This window comes from Rhipicephalus sanguineus, chromosome 6 (genome assembly GCF_013339695.2).
Source record: "Rhipicephalus sanguineus isolate Rsan-2018 chromosome 6, BIME_Rsan_1.4, whole genome shotgun sequence".
Lineage (NCBI taxonomy): Eukaryota > Metazoa > Arthropoda > Arachnida > Ixodida > Ixodidae > Rhipicephalus > Rhipicephalus sanguineus.
The window spans coordinates 1,082,091-1,103,405 of record NC_051181.1 but is presented as its reverse complement, the minus strand read 5'-3'; the positions used below and the strand labels follow the sequence as shown (position 1 = coordinate 1,103,405).

The 21,315-nt window shown below is 51.8% G+C and overlaps 1 protein-coding gene across 1 annotated transcript in view; it reads right to left on the bottom strand.

Moving 5' to 3' along the window:
- Window positions 1-2,957, bottom strand: part of LOC119395568 (lanC-like protein 3) — a 114,368-nt gene extending 111,411 nt beyond the window's left edge. The window contains exon 1 of the mRNA XM_037662546.2: window positions 2,269-2,957. Within this exon, the coding sequence (XP_037518474.1) occupies window positions 2,269-2,699 (431 nt within the window). The 5' untranslated portion in view covers window positions 2,700-2,957. The remainder of the gene's footprint in view (window positions 1-2,268) is intronic.
- Window positions 2,958-21,315: the final 18,358 nt, after the last annotated feature.

Below are 21,315 nucleotides of genomic sequence, written 5' to 3'. Positions count from 1 at the left end.
CTAATACGCCACTCGCTCGGCTGTTCAACTGTCACTTCTCGGGGATCAAGACCTTCGCGAAACACATCCAACACATTGGCACTCTCACTTTCAAAATTGTTCCACGAGTTGTCAATAAAAATAATAAAATCATCTACAAAACGAAACACTTTCTTAACATTTGTCCCCTCGATACGATCTGCCACACACCGGTCAAGTTCCGCTAGAAAAAGATTGCTTAACACAGGCGCTATACATGAGCCTATACAAATACCCTTTTTTGTAAAGGTATCTCATCGTTCCATTTAATGAATGTCGAAGTCAGATAAAATTGTAACAAGGTAATAAAATCATCAACAGATATGCCCGACTCAGTAGATAACTTGACCACACCGAATTCATCAATGGGGCTTTCCGATTTTCCATTTTCTGGCAGCCCGCTGGCTGCCAGAAACCAGCCAGAGGGTTTCGGTTCTGACAGGAAATGTCGTTACATCACGTGGCCTAAAAACTTCTGGCAACCAGAAAGTGGACGGGAAAAGTAAAATCGAATTTTGGGCTTGCGGCTGGGCAGCTCACAACTGCGTCGTCTGCTCCAACATGCTAGTACAAATTTTGTTAGCAACGATCGCTGGGCTGTTGGCCTTGCTACGCGCTTGCAGGCCCCGCAGGCGTCACCAAACCGTTGTGTGCGAGGATGAAAATGTCGAACATCTCGTTGTGTGTCTGCTGATAAGCAGACTGCAACGAGAAGAACGGCATAGAGTTCCGCTGTATGTTGAGAATGTTGTGCCGGCGTATATGGACTTTGAATTTAAAATAGTTATTCCGACTGCCTAGAATTACTTGTGCAGCCCTGGTTGAGGAGCTTGAAGCTTCGGCATTTTATCCTTAAGGCCTCCGAAGACGGCCGAAGATTTCGGCCGAAAAGACGCTTCTTGTCGCACTGGCCGACAGCCGCCGAGGGTCCCGAGGCCTTTGCATTCCGTGGAGTCCACGAAAAGATGGTCGCCAGCACTCATCGTCCCTTTTGGCGTCTGCTAGCCAGAAAACGGCCAGAGAGCTGCCAGACCAAAATCGTCCTGGCAAGTTCTGGCAACCCGCGGGTCGCCAGATGCAGCCAGAGGGCAAAAAACAAATGCCCACCGGAAGTGCGTGCGCAGTGGGCGGAGCAACCCGAGAAAAAATTAATGCGTTCTGGCTGTCTCTGGCAGCCCGCGGGTAGCCAGATGTAGCCAGAAGTGGAAAATCGAATAGGCCCAATGCTGGTTTCAACACATTTCAGCAATTGTGCATGGGGGAGGGAATAGTATAGGTCAGTGACATCAATAGAAAAGGCTTTTAGCCCATCATTTTCGTGAGCTTTCATGAAGTCTAAAATGTTGTCTGAACTCTTTACTAAAAATGGGTCTCGAACCTCGAGGATATTGAGCTTGTCCAGGAGAAATGTAGCAAGTTCCTTTTGCCAGGTACATATTTCCGATTGCCAGGTACCTATTGCCAGGTACCAGGTACCTATTGCCTATGTATTGCCTATGTATACCTATTGCCATACCTATGTATACCTATTGCCTATGTATACCTACTCCCTATATGTATACCTATTGCCAGGTACCTATTTTCTCGTGCCCGTGTTTCCTTTCGCGCTACATCAAAAGCCTTTCAAAAGGTAGAAAAGTAGAGAGAAAGGACAAAAATAAACAGTGGGAAAAATAAGGTCATTCTGCCGTAAGCGGCAGAATGCTGGGCTGTGAATATGTTTTTTTTTTTCCCTGTATTAAGGTAGAAGTAATCGAAGTAGACAAGGTATTAGGCCAACTTAAAAAAAGTGTTTTTGTTTTCTTTTTGTCGACCCCGGTGGCGCACGTGTCACCGCCCCGTTATGAAGAGGACGCTCATAGCATCCATCTATCCATATTTCCTATAAGCAAGCGAAATCAATGCATGATTGACAATCATGACGAACTACTTAAAAAACAAAAATAAGAAAACTCGAGGGCAGGCCTCCGATGATAGTGTTTAGGAACTACATATCTTTCACTGGTTTCATTTTGTAGGATAGCAGTCTGAATTAAATGCGGAACGACCAGCACAACAGAACACATTGGCAAGCTCACACCCGGTACGTAAACCCAAGTTAAAATCCCAATCTATTGCCGCGATTAATTGACATAGCAAGCGTACAGAAAGCCATGTGTTCCATGTGTTCTCGCTACCTCACATAATAATCCTACGTGGAGCCTTGTAAATAAAATAAGACGCATCTGATCAAACAAAACGAGCACGCACCTTGCGAGGAAGTTGTCGCAGTCGTCGTGTCGTCCCACTTCGTTGGCGACCACGGCGGCGAGCGCCCAGACGCCGGCGCTGCCGAGCAGGAAAGCCGACTGCATGGCTCGGTCGGCGCGCACCTGTGGCTGGTCGCAGTAGCTGAGCGCGTGGCCCAGGTAGGTCTGCGCCTTGGTCAGAAGGCGCGCCCGGTCGCCCACAAAGTGCGGACTCTGCGCCACGCGGTGCGCCATGAAGGCGACGCCGGCGACTCCGACGTAGAGGCCGCCGTCGCAGTCGTCGAAGCCCGTGCCCTGGTGCGTGAAGACGCGCTGCACCGTGTCGCGGCACCGCTCGACCCACAGTTCCCGCTCGAGCGGGATGGGCGCCCCGTCGTAGTCGGGCAGCGCGTTGACGAAATAGCGCTTCGGCTTGCTCGACGACGACGACATGGCCTCGTCGCCGCCGCTACGACGGCCGTCGTCGTTCTGCCAGCGGACGCTTGTCAGGAGGTTACCCAGGCCTGCGGCGGCCGGCTACGTCGCCGGCTACCTGCTACTGCCGCTACGCGAAGGGCCCCGCGCGAATGCCGGGGCTGACTGCTGCAACGCCAACCAATCTATCTATGCGTCCAGTGCCACCAGTCACCAGTGCGACCACAAACGGCGACAAGCGAGAGCAGCCACTCCGCCACTCCGCCACTCCTCTGCCGCTGCTGTATCGCTGCGCACCACCTAGCGCTTTGGTTCTTTCAGTTTCGATTTCCCTTGACTGCTCGAGTTTTCTCCGCAGGCTGACTATTCGAACGCAGCGCGCGAAACGAGCATGCGAAACGAGGCCCCCTAGCTGATTTTAATCGCAAGACGTGTTGCTAAAGCAGCACCAAAACAGTGATGATTACAGTCTCGTGAATGAATGTGTTAGTGTGTTGATGCCTGCATCCATAGGCGGGGAGTACGGGGGCGGGGCTGGGGGGCTTGCCCCCCCCCCCCCCCCCAGGACTGCCTCATGGGTGGGCAGAGCCCCCCCCCCCTGGCGCCGGCCCAGGGTATTTTTTAAAAGCTTGGCTTAGATCCCTGGTTCGTCCTGTCTGCAGGGCATAAAGTCAGGGGGTGCCCGGGGGGGCCCGGCCCCCCCCTCTATTTTGTAAGGAGGGGCCCGGCCCCACCTAGGCAGTCCGACGGTGGCACTGCAGCACTCATTTGAGAAGTGCTGGAGTTGAATTTTTTGGCAGTAGTGCTTTGTGCGGGGAAAGTATAGTTCGCAATTTCCGAATAATGATTTAATCGCGAAAGTTTGGTTGACCGGGTGTCAGCAAAACAGAAGAAAACAGGTATCATCGTACTGCTGAAAGCCATTCACTGAGACACTGAACACTCCGGGCAACGCCTCCTGAAACCACGGGTCACCACCTTGTTCGACAGAGCGTCAGCACAGCATATTGTTTCACGAGGCACCTGAGTGTGAAACTACCTGCTCTTGAATCAGTAATGATTCACCTTGGTCTGTTTAGTTTGCCACTTAATTTTCATTATTTTAGTTGTGCATCGCAAGTCTGCAGTAAGTGCAAAGACGCATGTATCTTGCCTACTTTATTTGGGAAGTGGTAGTGAAAATAAAATATAGCATTGTCGGGCCTGAGGTACTGAATCCATTGAGTGAACAATGGTATACTTACTTTGAGCTCACATATAATTAAGCCTTTACATCCCGAGAGTTATTTTTGAAAAATCGTTCCCAAAATTATTTCATTTATTGCTTGATTGGATTGACACGTTGAATAAATGCCCGAAATACATTCGGAATAATATATGTATTTGTATAGCATTCATAAACATTCGTTCAGTTCTAGAGACAGTTGGCTTCACTGCCCTGTGATCATCGCAAACGTCTCTCTTAACGCTTAATCTATAGCATATATAGATATACAGTGGAATCTCGTTGATACAATTCTGCATAGACGTTTTTCATCCTAATTCGTTTTTGTTTTTCTAGCCGGCCAATATGCCCTGGAAATAATGCATTTTCATGCGTTTAATACGATCACACTTTTGCCCAACATTGGATAATATGACCGTGAAAGTGTATCTTGACCGATGTATCTAAAAATCCTGCGTTGATTCTTCGGTATGCCAGCTTGCACCGCGTTCCTACAACCCATGATCTGCGCGTTGCAGAGCCGCTGAGTCCCCAGCAGCATCGGTTTTGTGGCGAGGCGATCTTTTCTTCGAGATTATATATATATATATATATATATATATATATATATATATATATATATATATTGATTTATTTATATATATATTGCCGCTTTATGAGGGCCCCCCTTCAATGAAGGGAGACTTTAAGCCCTGCCTGTCTGGCATCTATTTCACAGGAGGCTGTTTATGCCCGCTTCTTTTTCATTTCAGCCATTTCGGCACATGGGCCAGTGACAAGTCAAACATTCAATAGAAAAATGCCCCTCAAACCAATTTTTACGTGCAGAATATGTTGTGCTGATGAACAACTGAAGCGACGACTTAAGCTATGACAAAATAAACAATTCACCGGCGAATACGATATACTGCCTAATTCGCTGAGCGCAGCCTCGTGTTCGGGCAACGCCAGCTGTGTTTGAAGTTTTGACTATCCGCAGTTGTAGCAATGTAACATTCGTTACATATTGCCACAGGAACTGTGCTACGCACACTATATACTCTGTGCATAGCAGCTGTCGCGAACCAAGTGAAACGCCCACAGCCCCGTTACGACAATTAAGCGAAGCCAGCCGCAGTACACGTGCCAGCCCTGCATGCGCACGAGCGACAGAGGAAGAAAGCGAAGTTAGAGGCCAGTATCTCGTGATATCGACAGACTCCGCGTTCGCTCTCTTTCGTCCTCGTTCGCGCTATCGGTTACGCCGTACGCCAACGGCGATGCCACTCAACGCAGGAACGGGCGCCTAAGAGCTGCGCTCTAATTTTCTTGAACCCCGTAGTGAATGGTCTTGAGAACACAAAAATGATACTGAGAATACAAAGCAATCCCGACACAGTCAGTCAGTGAACGCTTTCGCACAAACTTACTCGCCAATAAAAAAACGGGTAATTTCTTGGTTGCCTACATATTGGTACCCTTCGACATGCCTGCTTATAAAAGTGCCGAGAAAAGATAGTACGCAGTTTTGATTTATCAGTAAAGTGTTTTACTAAAAGTTCGGCCACCAATGAGCAACTCCATTACTCGTCCAGATTCATAACCGCAGCTTCGCCCGAAAGGTGTAGTGGTAGCAAATGGTATTTACTACCATCTCAAAATTATTTTCGGCCATCTTGAATTGAACTCACTGGCATATAATTAAAGCTTCCCGTGATAGCGTTAGCCTACTGTCTCCTGTGTGGCGCATGTTTTAACAAAGTAAAGCCTTACCCCACGCAATGCGTCAATCGATTCTACGCGACGCAGCCAACGAGTCAACGAAAAAGGTCGCCTACGCGACCTTTTTCGCTTCGAGCCAAGAGTTACGGGGTGGATCGATGTCTTTGTGTAAATTAAAAAATAAATCTAGGGTCTTCCACTTATAGATCTTCATTATGATATCGCGGGCACCTAAGAGACTAGAGTTACATTAAATTCTTTAATTTGGAAGTTGGACTCCTCTCTCGCTATATATATATATATATATATATATATATATATATATATACAGGGAGAGTGAGAAAGAAATGTGGAAGAGCAAGTCGGGCCCCGCCCCCTCCGGTAAAATGAAAACTCTCCGTCTATGCCTGCATCGACATGGCAGCCAGTTCGTCGAGTGCAGGAATTTCTGCGGGACAATAGACCTCTCCCTGTTTGCAAACAGTGTGACATCACTGGCAGTGTCCCGCCTCCAAGTCCCGCCTTCGGAACAGGCGCTGGTTGGCAAGAAAGTTCCGCCGGCCTTATCTCTCTGCATAGCAGCGCTGCGTGTGTCTGCGTTACTTCGATAGAGGTTTTTGCAAAGGAAGAGTCACTGCCTATAATGAACGATTCTGTTAGGTCAACATATAATGATTTGCTCGTCGTGGATGACAGCCATAACAAAATCGTATGCTCTTCGAAAGCGAACGTTGTACATTTTCACCACGACTGGTGTTTGGAGAAATATTAGCATGGCATGGATGTGAACGTACTAGATTTCCGTCGCGAAATCTGCACTACTGTTTTAAACGATGTACAGCATTGGCGGCTGCTGTGCGCGAGTTCACGGATTAGATTCTAACTCACGGCGCAAAATTCTGATAGGAGATGAATGAAAAAAAAAAATGAATGAAAATGAATGATAAATGAAAAGGAAACACTCATTGGTGTGCGTTCAGTTGAGGTTAACAAATACCCGTCAGAATTAAAGCCAAGTTTTCCTCTACGCCGTTCCTCATAATCCACTGAGCAGTTTTGAGATGCTAAACGCAATAATTTAATCATAAATAATCTCTTGCGCGGTTACTTCGCTGTATCGCCTACAACGTGTTTCCATACTTACTCCTCTCCTTTAGACTTGGTACACAAACTCGGAATGTCACTTCATAAATATGGAGCCATAAAGATAAGCTAACTAGAATATGACAAAGAAGAATCTCCACTGCTTCCAGGGGCGGATTATCCAGGGTTCAAAGGGTTCAAATGAACCGGGCCCTCCGGTTTTAGGGGGCCCCCCAAGGGCCAGAAAAAATGGCCGACCTCGTTGTTTTGTTCGAAAAAGTTGAACCCTCCTGCTGGATTCCCCCGATAGAAACAGATTATCTATTTCAATAATCAATATACATGCTTCTAAGAAATTGTTCGTTGCATAACGTGCATAATCTTGAAGTCAGTTCACAGTTTTGCAGCCTGTGGTAAAAACCTTTTACTCGCCCAAGACCATGCATCGTGTAGAGGGAAGGAGCTGATCCAGCGGATGGACACATAAGCAGCCTGACGAGGATTTTAGCAGCTCGGTCCAACACGCAATGCGAAGGCGCATAGAGAGTGGTTCCTGGGCTAGGCGCTCTTTTCAATGGCTTTAAAGTCAACAGATTCAACGAGCATGGTCGGGGAACCAACTTCATCGCACACAGCGATGAAAAGCCCAGTTCTCCAGGGACGAGCACCGGGCCCCGACTGAGACAGATCAGCCATCGCCTGATGAGCGTCCTTGCATGTCTATGGATCCCGCGGACCGGTTTCCTCTGCGCGTAGCCACTGTCAACTTTTGGGTGGCACAAACCCGGGATGTCTGTGAAAATGCTAGAAACATGCAGGGTTATTACTCTCGCTCGTACTTTCAGCCAACTGACGCGGCACCGAAGGGCTACCGCCGCCACTTCAAGCAAGATATGTTCTATGCTCACCGCACCAACGGCGAAGTATAGTCTTGCGCGAATAGCTGCTGTACAGCCCTTCCAAAGGATCTGTATAATTTATCTGCGCATGCCCATGCAACAGGCGAACATATCAATCCGGCACGCGTGGCGGATTGATATGTAACAGGAGGCTCACCTTCTAATCTTTCTTTACATTGTCGAGATTGTAAGTGCACGCCAAAATTTGATGAATGCGCAGTAATGTACCGGCATAGAAATGAAGAAACGCGCCTGATGATTGAAGCATGGCATATCGAGAATAGTGGTAGCGCATGCGTGAGCCAACCGTCGATTAACTTGCATAAAGATGAAATCAAATGCCTTAACAGTTATCTTCCACGTAGACCGCCACGCGTGCCGGATTGATATGATCTGTATAATGCTTTCTTTGTACTCTGATGTCAGCGAGGAGGACCAATTTTCGGAACCAGATGGGTTCAGTTCATGGAACAAGGCATATGCAAAGTTAAAGACACACGAGGAAAATGAGTGTCATAGACAATACATGCTTGACCTGTGCAAGCGCAGAACATCGGTCATTCGATCCTTTGAAGAGCGGTGATGCGGTGATGTCGATGTCAGAGGGATGTTAGCACATTAATGGCAGTCACGTGTGTGTACACTGACATGGTATAAATGTGCCTTCTTCACAGAAATAAAGATCAGTTGTAAGTCAGCGCCTGCCGTCGTCTTATCTCCCTTTTGTGTTCGTCCAAACATCTGCGCTGTTTTCCCTCCTTTGAAGAGCATTGCTTGGAACGGGCAACTTACTGGAGAAATGTTCTTCACCGCGTAGTTGCAGTGGTAATGTTATCCAATGATTTACTCGGGTGTCGTCAAAATGGCAACTTCCTTGGGTGTCTTGAACTGATCGCCAAGTTTGATCCTTTCCTTGCCGCCCATATAAAGAACTTTGGGAACATTGGACGTGGCAAAACATCCTACCTCTCCTCTCAACCATTGTGGAAGAGGTTGTAGAAGCCCTCGGAGCTGAAGTCCGAAAAAAAAATCACTTGCGCCGTTGCGAGTGCGAAGTACTTCTCTCTCTTTCAGTTGATTCTACACCTGATTAGAGCCGGAGGGATCAAATTACAGTGGTCATTCGCAACGTTGCTAACGATGAGCCTGCAAGAACATTTTCTCGGATTTTTGCCCATAACCAGTCACAAAAGGGAGATCTCGCGAAGACAACGCTCGACCTCTTAGAAACTCTTGAAGTTAACTTCCAAGATTGTCGTGGCCAGTCATACGACAACGCAAGCAATATGGCTGGAAAATACTCTGGCATGCAGGCACATTTGAAGAAAATCAATCCACAAGCAAATTTCATCCCTTGTGCTGCTCACTCTCTTAATCTGGTCGGGGCGCATGCAGTAGATTCTTGTGGGCAAGCCGTTAGTTTTTTCGGGCTTGTACAACGTATATACGTTTTCTTTGCCGCGTCTACTCGTCGCTGATCTGTACTCCGGGCTCATTTGAAACGAAACGACAGAGCGGTAATCCGAAAGTAAATCTCAGACACGCGGTGGTCAGTGCGAACGGATGCAACGAGGGCTCTCGTGGCAGGTTCTAAGGAAATCAAAGCCGCCTTGAATGAACTATCCGAAGATCCTCAAGAACGAGCAGAAACGAAGCACGAGGCAAAATCTTTGCCGAAGGCAATGTCGACATTGGAAACCGCGCTGATGGCCGAGTTTGGGAATAGAGTTTTGCAGCGCTTCAACGCCACCAGCAAGGCACTTCAGAGCCCCGCACTTTCATTGAATGCTGCCGTCAGCCTGATGAAATCATTGTGTGATTATGTATCCGGCTTAAGAGAGAGGTCTGACGAAATTGAAAAGCTTGAGAAGGAAGCGTCTGACTGTGACGGCTCGCCATGCGTTTCGCAGAGGAGCACGACAGATGGCGCCACATCATGTGTTAACGGCGCAGTTCGCGGAGCGCGCGAACTGATACTGAAATAAAAGGCAGTTGGTCACCGGCAGGGTTGCCGTTGGTGGCTACTTTGCGCCAAATTGGCTACTTTACGACCCAGTCTGGCGACAAAAATTTCAGGTTGGCGCCATGGCTACTTTCTGGCTACTTTGAACCTCTATGTTAGCGCATTCAGTCGCCATTTTTTCTCATTATCTGCAGGTAAAATACCGAACAAGCCTGACGACTACCCTTTGTTTCCAAGCTTTTCTGACGCGTCAGCCGGTGTATACGCGTGTCCTAGCCCCGCCATGAGTATGGTGCTCATCGAGGCACCTGAACGCAACGCGCGGTGCGCCTGCCGAGACGGAGTGATGAAGTTCTTTTTCGCCTAGTCAGTGTCTCACACCCACTATGGAGGATTGGCCAAGAATTCGGCGGTTTTATTAATTTAAATAAAAATTAAGAAATCGGAAATATAACTTACAAATTAAAGATGAAATTAAGTACGCCTTTTGTCTAAGATCAAAACTGACGAAATTGCGCGCATGTTGGCATACGCGTGGCTAGCACGCTGTTCACGCTGCCCGCCATCGATGCTGACGCTACGAGTCAGTTTCGTAGTGCTGATGCACGGCGCGTGTTTTCGGGTGAACTTGACAGACACAGAGATCCGCTACAAAATGAAGTTGGACCGGTCATCTTCAAGCGGATATCACTACTTGAAGCTGGTCGTGCTTGAAGTCTGCGACTTCAAGCACGACCTTCTTCTACCATTAGTATTCCTACTGACTGGTTGGCTGGAATGTTCCAACCTTACTCTCTCTCTGGCAATTACTATATCTATTCTATATAGAATGTATACAGGTGCACGGAACTTATAATATGTTCATTTATTTGCAATTTGCTTACAGCTTGAAGACCAAGCATGAGGAGAAAATAACTGTGCTCGTATGCTATTTTATTGCTGACACAAAATGGTATTATATATTATTCAATGATAAAAACTCTTTTCATAATACCGCTTTTCTGCCATTTGGCTACAAGTTTGGCGATAAGATTAAAAGACGTGGCTACTTTGGCTACTTTTAGCTTGAATTCTGGCTCCTTTTCGAATCTACCCAACGGCAACCCTGGTCACCGGAGCTCTGACCGGAGTCTGTGTTGGCTGGTCGCGCTCGCTTTCGTTCTCCGTTTACACGCGGGAATGCGCTCGATATCACAATGGCGACGAGGAAGACGCGTTGAGCTGCGTGGAGGCTGTTCGTTCTAGTGTCGCTGCTGCCCTGGGCTGCGTTTCCTGCACTTCGGAAATGCCTGGCGTCGGCAAGCTGGGGCCGTTCGACGCGCAGACGAGCTGGGAAGAATACCGAGAGCGAACTGTGCAGTACTTTATTGCCAACGACGTACCGGACGACAAACAAAGAGCTGTCTTACTCACGTGTTGTGGCCCGGCCACATACACCTTGCTTCGGAACTTACTGGCGCCTGTGAAACCGTGCGACGCAAGTTTGACGACCATTTTTGATGTTCTTGGGAAGCATTTCTCGCCAAAACCGTCGGAAGTCGTTGCTACTTTCAAGTTCAACTCTAGAACACGACAGGCGGGTGAAACGGCTGCGGACTACTTTGCGTCTTTGAACAAACTCGCTGACGACTGCGGGTTTGGCACCTTTCGTGACAGGATGCTGCGTGACCGCATTGTGGCGGGCATCAACGATGAAGCTGTACAGAGACGACTGTTGGAGCAACCGGACTTGACGCTAGACATGGCGAAGAAGACCGTCATTGCCATGGAGGCGGCGAGCAAGGATTCGCGCGCGCTTTCGATGGCGCCGGTGCCATTCGTCGCGCCGACGAACGCCGTGTCACGTGGTTCGTCGAAGCCGAGGAGGGAAGGAACGGCAATTGTGTGCTTTCGCTGCGGTGGCGAGCATCTGGCGACGCAGTGCCGTCATCTGAACAGTGTGTGCCACAAGTGTGGGTTCAAAGGCCATCTCTCTCGTGTGTGTAAGGGGAAGAAAAGTGTAACGAACACCAAAGGACAGGCGCCGCCGGCTGGGAAGAAAAAATCTGTGCACGCCGTGGACGACACCGGGGGCGACGGAGCAGAAAAGCGGCTCGATGCGCCCCAAGTGTACGAAATGTGGAAACTGCAAGGAGCTGAGGACACGCAGCCGTTCCGTGTCGAAGTTTCCGTGAATGGAATTTCGCTGCTGATGGAGCTTGACACAGGTGCGAGTGTGTCGGTTGTCTCGGAGGACACCTTTCGCCGCAAGTTCCAGTCTGCGCGCCTGGAACCGTCAACTGTCCTGTTGAAAAGCTATTCGGGCGAGCTCACTCCTGTCAAAGGAACCCTAGCCGTGACCGTGCGGCTTGGCAGCCACGAGTGCGACGATCTGCTACACGTCGTCTCGGGCCGCTGCCCATCCCTCATGGGGCGGGGCTGGATGAAAGGACTGGGAATAGAACTTCGCAACACGACGGATGTCAACGCAGTGTCGTCCATTCAGGACGTTATTGCGGAGTACCGCACTGTCTTTGACGACGAACTGGGGACCTTCAAGGGCGTCGCTGCAAAGATCACCCTTCAGGATAATGCGAAGCCCAAGTTCTTTAAACCTCGCCCTGTCCCGTTCGCGATGCTGGATCGCGTAAATGAGGAGCTGCTTCGAATGGAACGCACAGGCGTGCTGCGACCTGTGAAGACGTCTGAGTGGGCGGCACCGATTGTGCCCATTTTGAAACGAAGCGGGCAGATTCGTATCTGCGGGGATTTCAAGGTCACAGTGAACCCAGTAAGTGTGCCAGAGAATTACCCCATACCCCGTGTTGAGGACCTGTTCGCCAAGCTAAGTAGTGGGGAGAAATTCACCAAACTTGACCTGAAGGATGCATATTTACAAGTGCCGCTTGCTGAAGAGTCAACTAAGCTGGTGACAATCAACACACCGAGAGGTTTGTACCAGTACACCCGCTTACCCTTCGGCATAACCTCAGCACCGTCGATATTCCAGAGGGAGATGGACAACCTTCTGCAGGGGCTGCGACACGTTGTTGTTTATTTCGATGACGTGTTGGTAACGGGACGCAACGACCAGGATCACCTGGAAAACCTGGCCCGAGTGCTAGGGCGCCTGAAGGAGGCTGGACTGAAGCTCAAGCTGAACAAGTGTGTGTTTCTTGCCCCACAGGTCGAATATCTGGGCCATGTCGTTACATCTGCGGGTTTTCACCCAAATCCCGAGAAAATGGAGGCTGTGCTAAAGGCGCCAAGACCGAGTGACGTCAAATCACTGCAGAGCTATCTTGGGCTAGTGAACTTTTATCGGCGTTTCCTACCCGATTTGTCCAACGTGTTGCATCCTCTAAATCAACTCCTTGGAGCCAAGGCACCATGGGTGTGGGGAGACGACCAAGAACAAGCTTTTCAACAAAGCAAGGAGCTACTCGCATCGGCAGCTGTTCTGGTGCACTACGATCCCAAGAAGCCCCTGGTGCTGATCTGCGATGCGTCTCCGTATGGTGTAGGTGCTGTTCTGGCCCACCGCGATGAATACGGCACCGAACGGCCGATTGCTTTTGCGTCGAGGAGTCTCGCGCCGGCTGAGCGCAACTACAGTCATCTGGACAAAGAGGCTCTCGCCCTTGTGTTCGGGGTGACCAAGTTTCGGCAGTATGTATGGGGCCGCGAGTTCGAAGCGGTCACCGATCACAAGCCTTTGCTTGGCTTGCTCGCCCCTGAAAAACCTGTGCCTGCGACATGCTCACCGCGAGTGCTGCGCTGGTCACTGATGCTGGCGGCTTACAGCTACAAGCTGAAGTACAGACCGGGATCGAGCATCGCGAACGCTGACTGTTTGAGTCGACTGCCACTGCCCGTCTCTGAACACACCGTCGAGCAGCCGGCAGACGTGTTCATGCTCGAGGCTGCGTATCCCAAGGTCTTGGTACCGTCTGTTGTGGCTGAGGCGACCTCCAAAGATCCTGTGTTGGCAAAGGTTCGTGAAGCACTGTGGGCTGGAAAAGAGCTGCGGGAACCGGCGCTGAAACTGTATGCCCATCGGAGTACGCAAATGAGCGTGCAAGAAAACTGTATTCTGCTAGGTTCACGCGTGGTAGTTCCTACTACTCTGCAACCGCAGGTGCTGCACCTGCTCCATGAAGGCCATCCTGGCATTTCAAAAATGAAAGCGGTGGCTCGTAGTCATGTGTGGTGGTCTACCCTGGATGATGATATCGCCAATACAGTGCGTCAGTGCCGCGTGTGCCAGGAGAACCAGAGAACCACGCGGCCAGTAGCAATGACGCCGTGGCCGTTTCCTGAGAGGCCGTGGTCGCGAATTCACATTGACTTTGCCGGACCTCTCAGAAATCGGTACTTGCTGATTGTGACTGATGCTTATTCAAAATGGATAGAAGTCGTTCCTGTGACCACACCATCGACGGATGCCACTATTCCGTGCTTGCGCACCATGTTTAGCACCCATGGGTTGCCGGACGTAATCGTGTCGGATAATGGGTCAGCCTTCGTGAGTGCCAGTTTCAAGGAATTCCTCCAGCGAAATGGCATTAAGCATGTGCTGACACCACCATATCATTCCGCTTCGAATGGTGCTGCAGAGCGTGCTGCCACGCCCACTTGTCTTGTTTTGATGTATTCGGGTTTGACCGGCAGGGACGGTTATCAACGCTCGACGCTGTCCGCGAAGTAGTGTTCTAGAAGCGTCGCGATTGTTGTAGATCGGTTTGTTAAGATTGCGCGCCGCACGCGAATGTTCCAGCTTTGTCTAGAGATAACGCCGCCACCAGCGATATTGCTGGAAAGTTCGATAGCGCCTGTATAAAAGCCGACGCGCTTGATCGCTTGTCAGTTGATCGACGGACGACGCCCTGTTCGCCGCTATCATTGTACAGCGTGTATTGCTGTAGTTCTAGTTCTCATTTTCCCGGCCACAAGTTCGGCCAAATAAACAGTTTCATTCTGCAAACGCCGACTGCTGTCTTCGTCGACGTCACGACCACGTGACATCTGGTGGAGGTGCTGCTTCATGATCCGGACGCCACCGCGGAGCGCTGACCCAAGCCCAAGCCGCGAAGAAGACGACTCTAAGGACAACCCGGATCCTCGAACCAGCCGCCGGCAGAAGGGACTGCAACCAGAGTACGGGCTCCTTCCCGAAAACGCCAGGCAGCCGAAGATCGTCACATCGACCGCCGAGACGATGACTGACGCAGTGCCCCCTACGGCGATCGTGATGCAGCCACCCAGGGAGCCGCCGACGTTCCGTGGTTCGCCATGTGAAGACCCCGAGACTTGGCTCGAGACTTTCGAAAGGGTCTCAACATTTAATAGCTGGAACTGCGAGGACAAGCTGCGCCACGTATACTTCTACCTAGAAGACGCCGCGAGGACGTGGTTCGAGAACCGAGAATCCGCCCTACAAACATGGGATCTCTTTCGGACGACGTTCCTAAGCACGTTCACGAGCGTGGTCCGCAAGGAACGGGCCGCGGCTATGCTGGAGACCCGTGTGCAGCTGCCCAACGAAAATATTGCCATCTACACGGAAGAGATGAGTCGCCTGTTTCGACACGCCGACCCAAGTATGCCCGAAGAGAAGAAAGTGAGGTTCCTCATGCGGGGTGTCAAACAGGAACTATTCGCTGGATTGATAAGGAACCCGCCGAAGACGGTCGCTGAATTCGCATCGGAGGCTTCCACGATCGAGAAAACGCTTGAGATGCGAACGCGGCAATACAACCGCAGCTTCTCGGCTACAAGCTACGCCGACGTTCAAGCCCTAGGACCCGCCGACCTGCGTGAGACGATTCGAGCAATCGTGCAAGAGGAGTTGCGAAAAATTCTACCTCCGTCGCAACCTCAAGTAGAGTCCATCGCCGACGTCGTGCGCCAGGAGATCCAGCATTCACTCGGCGCGCCTCAGCTAGCAGAGCCGCAGCCGCAAGCTATGAGCTATGCTGCTGCAGCCCGCCGTCATGCTCCTCCTCCACGCCCCCGCCAAGACGCCACACCGCCGCAGTACCGTCGCCAGACGCCGCCGCCTCCACCGACGCCCTACCGACCACCTGTCGGCCAGCGCAGCACCCCGAGGAAGACCGATGTCTGGCGTGCCCCCGACAACCGCCCGCTCTGCTACCACTGCGGAGAGGCCGGCCACACGTACCGCCGCTGCCAGTACCGACAGATGGGACTACGGGGATTCGCTATCAACGCGCCGCGCCCGCAGCCAGGCGAACGGCCGCGCGACATCGACGACTACCTCACCGGAACACAGTGGCAAGAACGACGACCTTCCCGCTCGCCGTCGCCCGGCCGCTACATGTCACCGCACCGCCGGCCGTACACTGGCCCAAACCGGGGCCGGTCGCCTAGCCCGTATCCGGAAAACTAAGGGCAGCAACCGATGGAGGTGCGGTTGCTGTACGACGAACTCCCGAAGATCCTCCGCCGCCGACGACGACGCCGCGACGAAACCTTCAGAACACGACGCGAACCAGACAGACCCCTGACGACGAAATCTCGCGGTCTGAAGAAGACCCGACGACGCAAAATGGAAGCGGCGGAACACACCGACGCAGTCGTGACCCCGCGCCACGACCTAACTGCAACGCGAGACGACGAACTAGCGACCTCGACGTTCTTATCGACGGCCACAGCGTCACAGCCCTCGTCGACACCGGAGCCGACTATTCTGTCTTTAGTGGATCGTTCGCCACCAAGCTGAAGAAAGTAAAGACCGCTTGGAGTGGACCCGAAATCCGGACAGCTGGAGGCCACCTGATAACGCCGATTGGTGTCTGCACGGCGAGAGTCACCATCAATAACCGGACTTATCCTGCGAGCTTTGTAATCCTACAAAACTGCTCCAGGGATGTGATACTTGGAATGGACTTCCTAAGTGACCACGGCGCCGTCATCGACCTGAGGTCTGAGTCGATAACACTGAACTCGGACAAAGCGCTCCCACCCCACGCGATGCCAGGCAACCATGAATTGAATGTGATAGAAGAGCAGGTGACCATTCCGCCGCGCTCCAGCGTCATTATTTCCGTCGGCACCGAAAAACCTGCGAACCTTGAAGGCGTCATCGAGGGTGATCAGCACCTACTCCTGAACCGTCAAATATGCGTCGCACGAGGTATAGCCGAGCTGCGTGACGGTAAAGCAGAAGTAGTGCTGACAAACTTCAGCCACGAATATAGGCACCTCAACTTTGGTACGACGGTTGCCTACATCGACGAATGTGTAGCCGCCAGCGATGCTTTCGCCCTCTTCGATGCTGCCGAACCTGCTTCGACGAATAGAGTTCCCGAACCGGACTTTGACGTCAACCCGAGCCTTCCGAAGGCCAAGCAAGACCAGCTCAAAACCCTGCTCCTGCAATACAAGGACTGTTTCTCGTCGTCATCGCGGGTCCGACAAACGCCCCTCGCGAAGCACCGCATTATAACAGAAGAAAATTCTCGACCACTCCGTCAGAGCCCCTACAGAGCTTCTACTCGAGAGCGCGACGCGATAAAGAAACAAGTCGACGAGATGCTACGCGACAACATCATCCAACCGTCCAAGAGTCCGTGGGCGTCACCCGTGGTGTTAGTGAAGAAGAAGGACGGGACACTGCGCTTCTGCGTTGATTATCGGCGCCTGAACAAAATCACGAAGAAGGACGTGTACCCCCTCCCACGAATAGACGACACCCTGGATCGACTTCACAACGCCACGTACTTTTCGTCGATGGACCTCAAGACCGGCTACTGGCAAATCGAAGTCGACGAGAGAGACCGAGAAAAGACTGCCTTTATAACACCCGACGGCCTCTTTGAGTTCAACGTCATGCCTTTCGGTCTTTGCTCGGCACCTGCGACGTTCCAACGTGTCATGGACACCGTACTGGCCGGATTGAAGTGGCAGACGTGCCTTGTGTATTTGGACGACGTCGTCGTGTTTTCCTCGACCTTCGACGAGCATCTCCGGCGGCTTGAGGCAGTACTTCAAGCAATCAAGACCTCTGGACTGACCCTGAAGCCAGAAAAGTGCAGATTCGCGTATGACGAGCTCTTGTTTCTGGGTCATGTGATCAGCAAGTCTGGAGTGCGCCCAGACCCGCGGAAAACAGCTGCCATCACCGAATTTGCGCCACCCACGGACAAGAAGGCCGTGCGCCGATTTCTCGGTTTATGTGCCTATTACCGACGCTTCGTCAAAAACTTTTCACGGATCGCCGAACCACTGACGCTTCTCACGAAGAATAACGTGGAATTCAGGTGGGAAACGGCGCAAGTGCAAGCCTTTCAAGAACTTAAACGACGCCTGCAGACACCACCCATACTTGCGCATTTCGACGATTGCGCCGATACGGAAATACACACCGACGCAAGCAGCGTAGGACTCGGTGCCGTCCTTGTGCAAAAGACTAACGGGCTTGAAAGGGTTATCAGTTATGCTAGCCGGTCACTATCCAAGGCAGAAGCAAACTATTCCACAACAGAAAAGGAATGCCTTGCCATTCTCTGGGCTACCTCAAAGTTTCGCCCCTACCTCTATGGCAGGCCCTTCAAAGTTGTCAGTGACCATCACGCCTTATGTTGGCTAGCTAACTTGAAGGACCCTTCAGGTCGTCTCGCACGATGGAGTCTCAGGCTTCAAGAATTCGATATTACCGTCGTGTACAAGTCCGGACGAAAACACTCTGACGCCGACTGCCTGTCTCGTGCCCCCGTCGACGCGCCGCCGCAAGACGACGACGACGACTGCTTCCTCGGAACTATAAGTGCCGACGACTTCGCCGAAAGGCAACGGGCCGACGCGGAACTGGGGGGCCTTATTGAGTACCTCGAGTGCAAGACCGCCGTTGTCCCGAAGGTATTCAAGCGAGGACTGCCGTCGTTTTTATTACGGAACGGCGTTCTCCTTAAGAAGAACTTCTCGCCACTTCGAACCGACTACCTTCTCGTCGTGCCCTCATCATTGCGACCAGAAGTCCTCCAGGCCCTACACGACGACCCGACGGCTGGACACCTCGGTGTTTCCCGCACGCTCGCCAGAATACAGGAAAAATACTACTGGCCACGCCTTGCTGCCGACGTCGCCCACTACGTCAAGACTTGCCGAGATTGCCAGCGACGGAAGACACCGCCGACTAGGCCAGCGGGACTTCTGCAGCCAATCGAACCACCTCACCGGCCGTTCCAGCAAATCGGGATGGACCTACTGGGGCCGTTCCCGACGTCGACTTCCGGCAACAAGTGGATCGTCGTAGCGACTGACTACCTCACCCGCTACGCCGAGACAAAGGCCTTGCCCAAAGGCAGCGCCGCCGAGGTAGCCAAGTTCTTCGTGGAGAACATCGTCTTGCGACACGGCGCCCCAGAGGTTCTCATCACCGACAGAGGTACGGCGTTCACGGCTGACCTAACTCAGGCGATCTTGGAATACAGCCACACAAGCCACCGCCGCACCACCGCGTACCACCCACAGACCAACGGCCTCACCGAGCGTCTAAACAAGACTATCGCCGACATGCTGGCCATGTACGTCGACGTCGAACACAAGACGTGGGACGCCATCCTTCCGTACGTGACCTTCGCGTACAACACGGCCGTACAGGAAACGACGCAGATGACGCCATACAAGTTGGTCTATGGACGGAGCCCGGCAACGACGCTCGACGCCATGCTACCAAACGTGACCGACGAGGAAAACATCGACGTGACCACCTACCTACAGCGCGCCGAAGAAGCACGACAGCTCGCCCGCCTACGGATCAAGAACCAGCAGACGACTGACAGTCGCCGCTACAACCTTCGACGACGCCACATGGAATACCAGCCCGGTGACCGTGTATGGGTATGGACGCCAATACGCCGACGAGGACTTAGTGAGAAGCTTCTTCGACGATACTTCGGACCGTACAGGGTACTTCGACGCCTCGGCGCACTCGACTATGAGGTTGTCCCTGACGGCATTACGAACTCTCAGCGGCGCCGTGCGCGACCTGAAATCGTCCATGTCGTGCGCCTTAAGCCGTTTTTTGCACGTTAGCGAGCCTGGGGACTCTATCTTTTCCTTTTTATTGTAATTTAGTTGTGTATGCACTTGCTTTTTCCTCTTCTATGTTCTTTCACAAGCATCGGGACGATGCTTTTTCAGAGGGGGGCAATGCCACGCCCACTTGTCTTGTTTTGATGTATTCGGGTTTGACCGGCAGGGACGGTTATCAACGCTCGACGCTGTCCGCGAAGTAGTGTTCTAGAAGCGTCGCGATTGTTGTAGATCGGTTTGTTAAGATTGCGCGCCGCACGCGAATGTTCCAGCTTTGTCTAGAGATAACGCCGCCACCAGCGATATTGCTGGAAAGTTCGATAGCGCCTGTATAAAAGCCGACGCGCTTGATCGCTTGTCAGTTGATCGACGGACGACGCCCTGTTCGCCGCTATCATTGTACAGCGTGTATTGCTGTAGTTCTAGTTCTCATTTTCCCGGCCACAAGTTCGGCCAAATAAACAGTTTCATTCTGCAAACGCCGACTGCTGTCTTCGTCGACGTCACGACCACGTGACAGTGCAGTACAAACAATCAAGGCAAAGCTGAAGAAGGCAGTGGGTGGAAGCTTCGACTGCCAGATCGCACGCGTCCTTCTGAACTACAGATCAACGCCGCATGAGACCACGGGATGCTCACCGGCCGAGTTGATGATGGGACGTAAGCTGAAGACAGCTTTAACTCTTTTACATCCCGACATGAGGTCCAGAGTCCTGACAAAGCAGATCCGGCAGAAGGTAGCGCATGAGAAGAACGTCCACCCGATGCCAATTGCGCAACCGGGGGACGCTGTCTATGCGAGGAACTTTCGAGACGGTCCTCCCTGGGTTCCTGCGACAGTGACTTCCACGTCGGGCGACCACATCGCTGACGTCACACTGCGAGATGGTCGACTCTGGAGGCGACACCAGGAGCATTTGCGCCCTGATTTCGCTATACCTGACGCGCTTTCGGATGCTGTGGCGGAGGCGCAGACCTGTCCGCGTGATATGAGTGCACATGACCAACAGAACGACGTTGGACAACCTCATCTGAACGCCAACGGCCTGGACGAAGCTGTACAGAATGAAGCTCAACCTAGGAAGGGGTCAGCAGAAGACGTGCCAGATGCTTCAGCGCTCTCCTCGTCTGAACCGCAAACACCACCATTCCGAAGAAGCTCAAGAGCAAGACGTGCCGTGGTGCGCTATTCGCCGTGAGCGCCCTAGACCAGTGTTTTCCAGTGTGGGTGGGGAGGAGTGTGACGGCTCGCCATGCGTTTCGCAGAGGAGCACGACAGATGGCGCCGCATCATGTGTTAACGGCGCAGTTCGCGGAGCGCGCGAACTGATACTGAAATAAAAGGCAGTTGGTCACCGGAGTCTGTGTTGGCTGGTCGCGCTCGCTTTCGTTCTCCGTTTACACGCGGGAATGCGCTCGATATCACACTGACAACGATTCGTACAAAACAAGCTCGCAGAGAAAGCGAAAGCAATCTACACGGTACGACAGCACTGCAGGCATAAGCACGCCAGAGCCTCAAGATCATTCCGCAAAATTCCGCTGTGAAACCTTCTTTGTCATGGTTGACAATCTCGTACACGCTCTCACATCCCGCTTAAATGCTTACACCGAGGTCTGCTCGCAGTTTGCTGTTATTACAGACTGGAACTGTATTTCACCTGCGCAGAGACGCCTGCAGGCAACGGACCTCGTGAAAAAGTACCTTTCTGATCTGGCTAACAC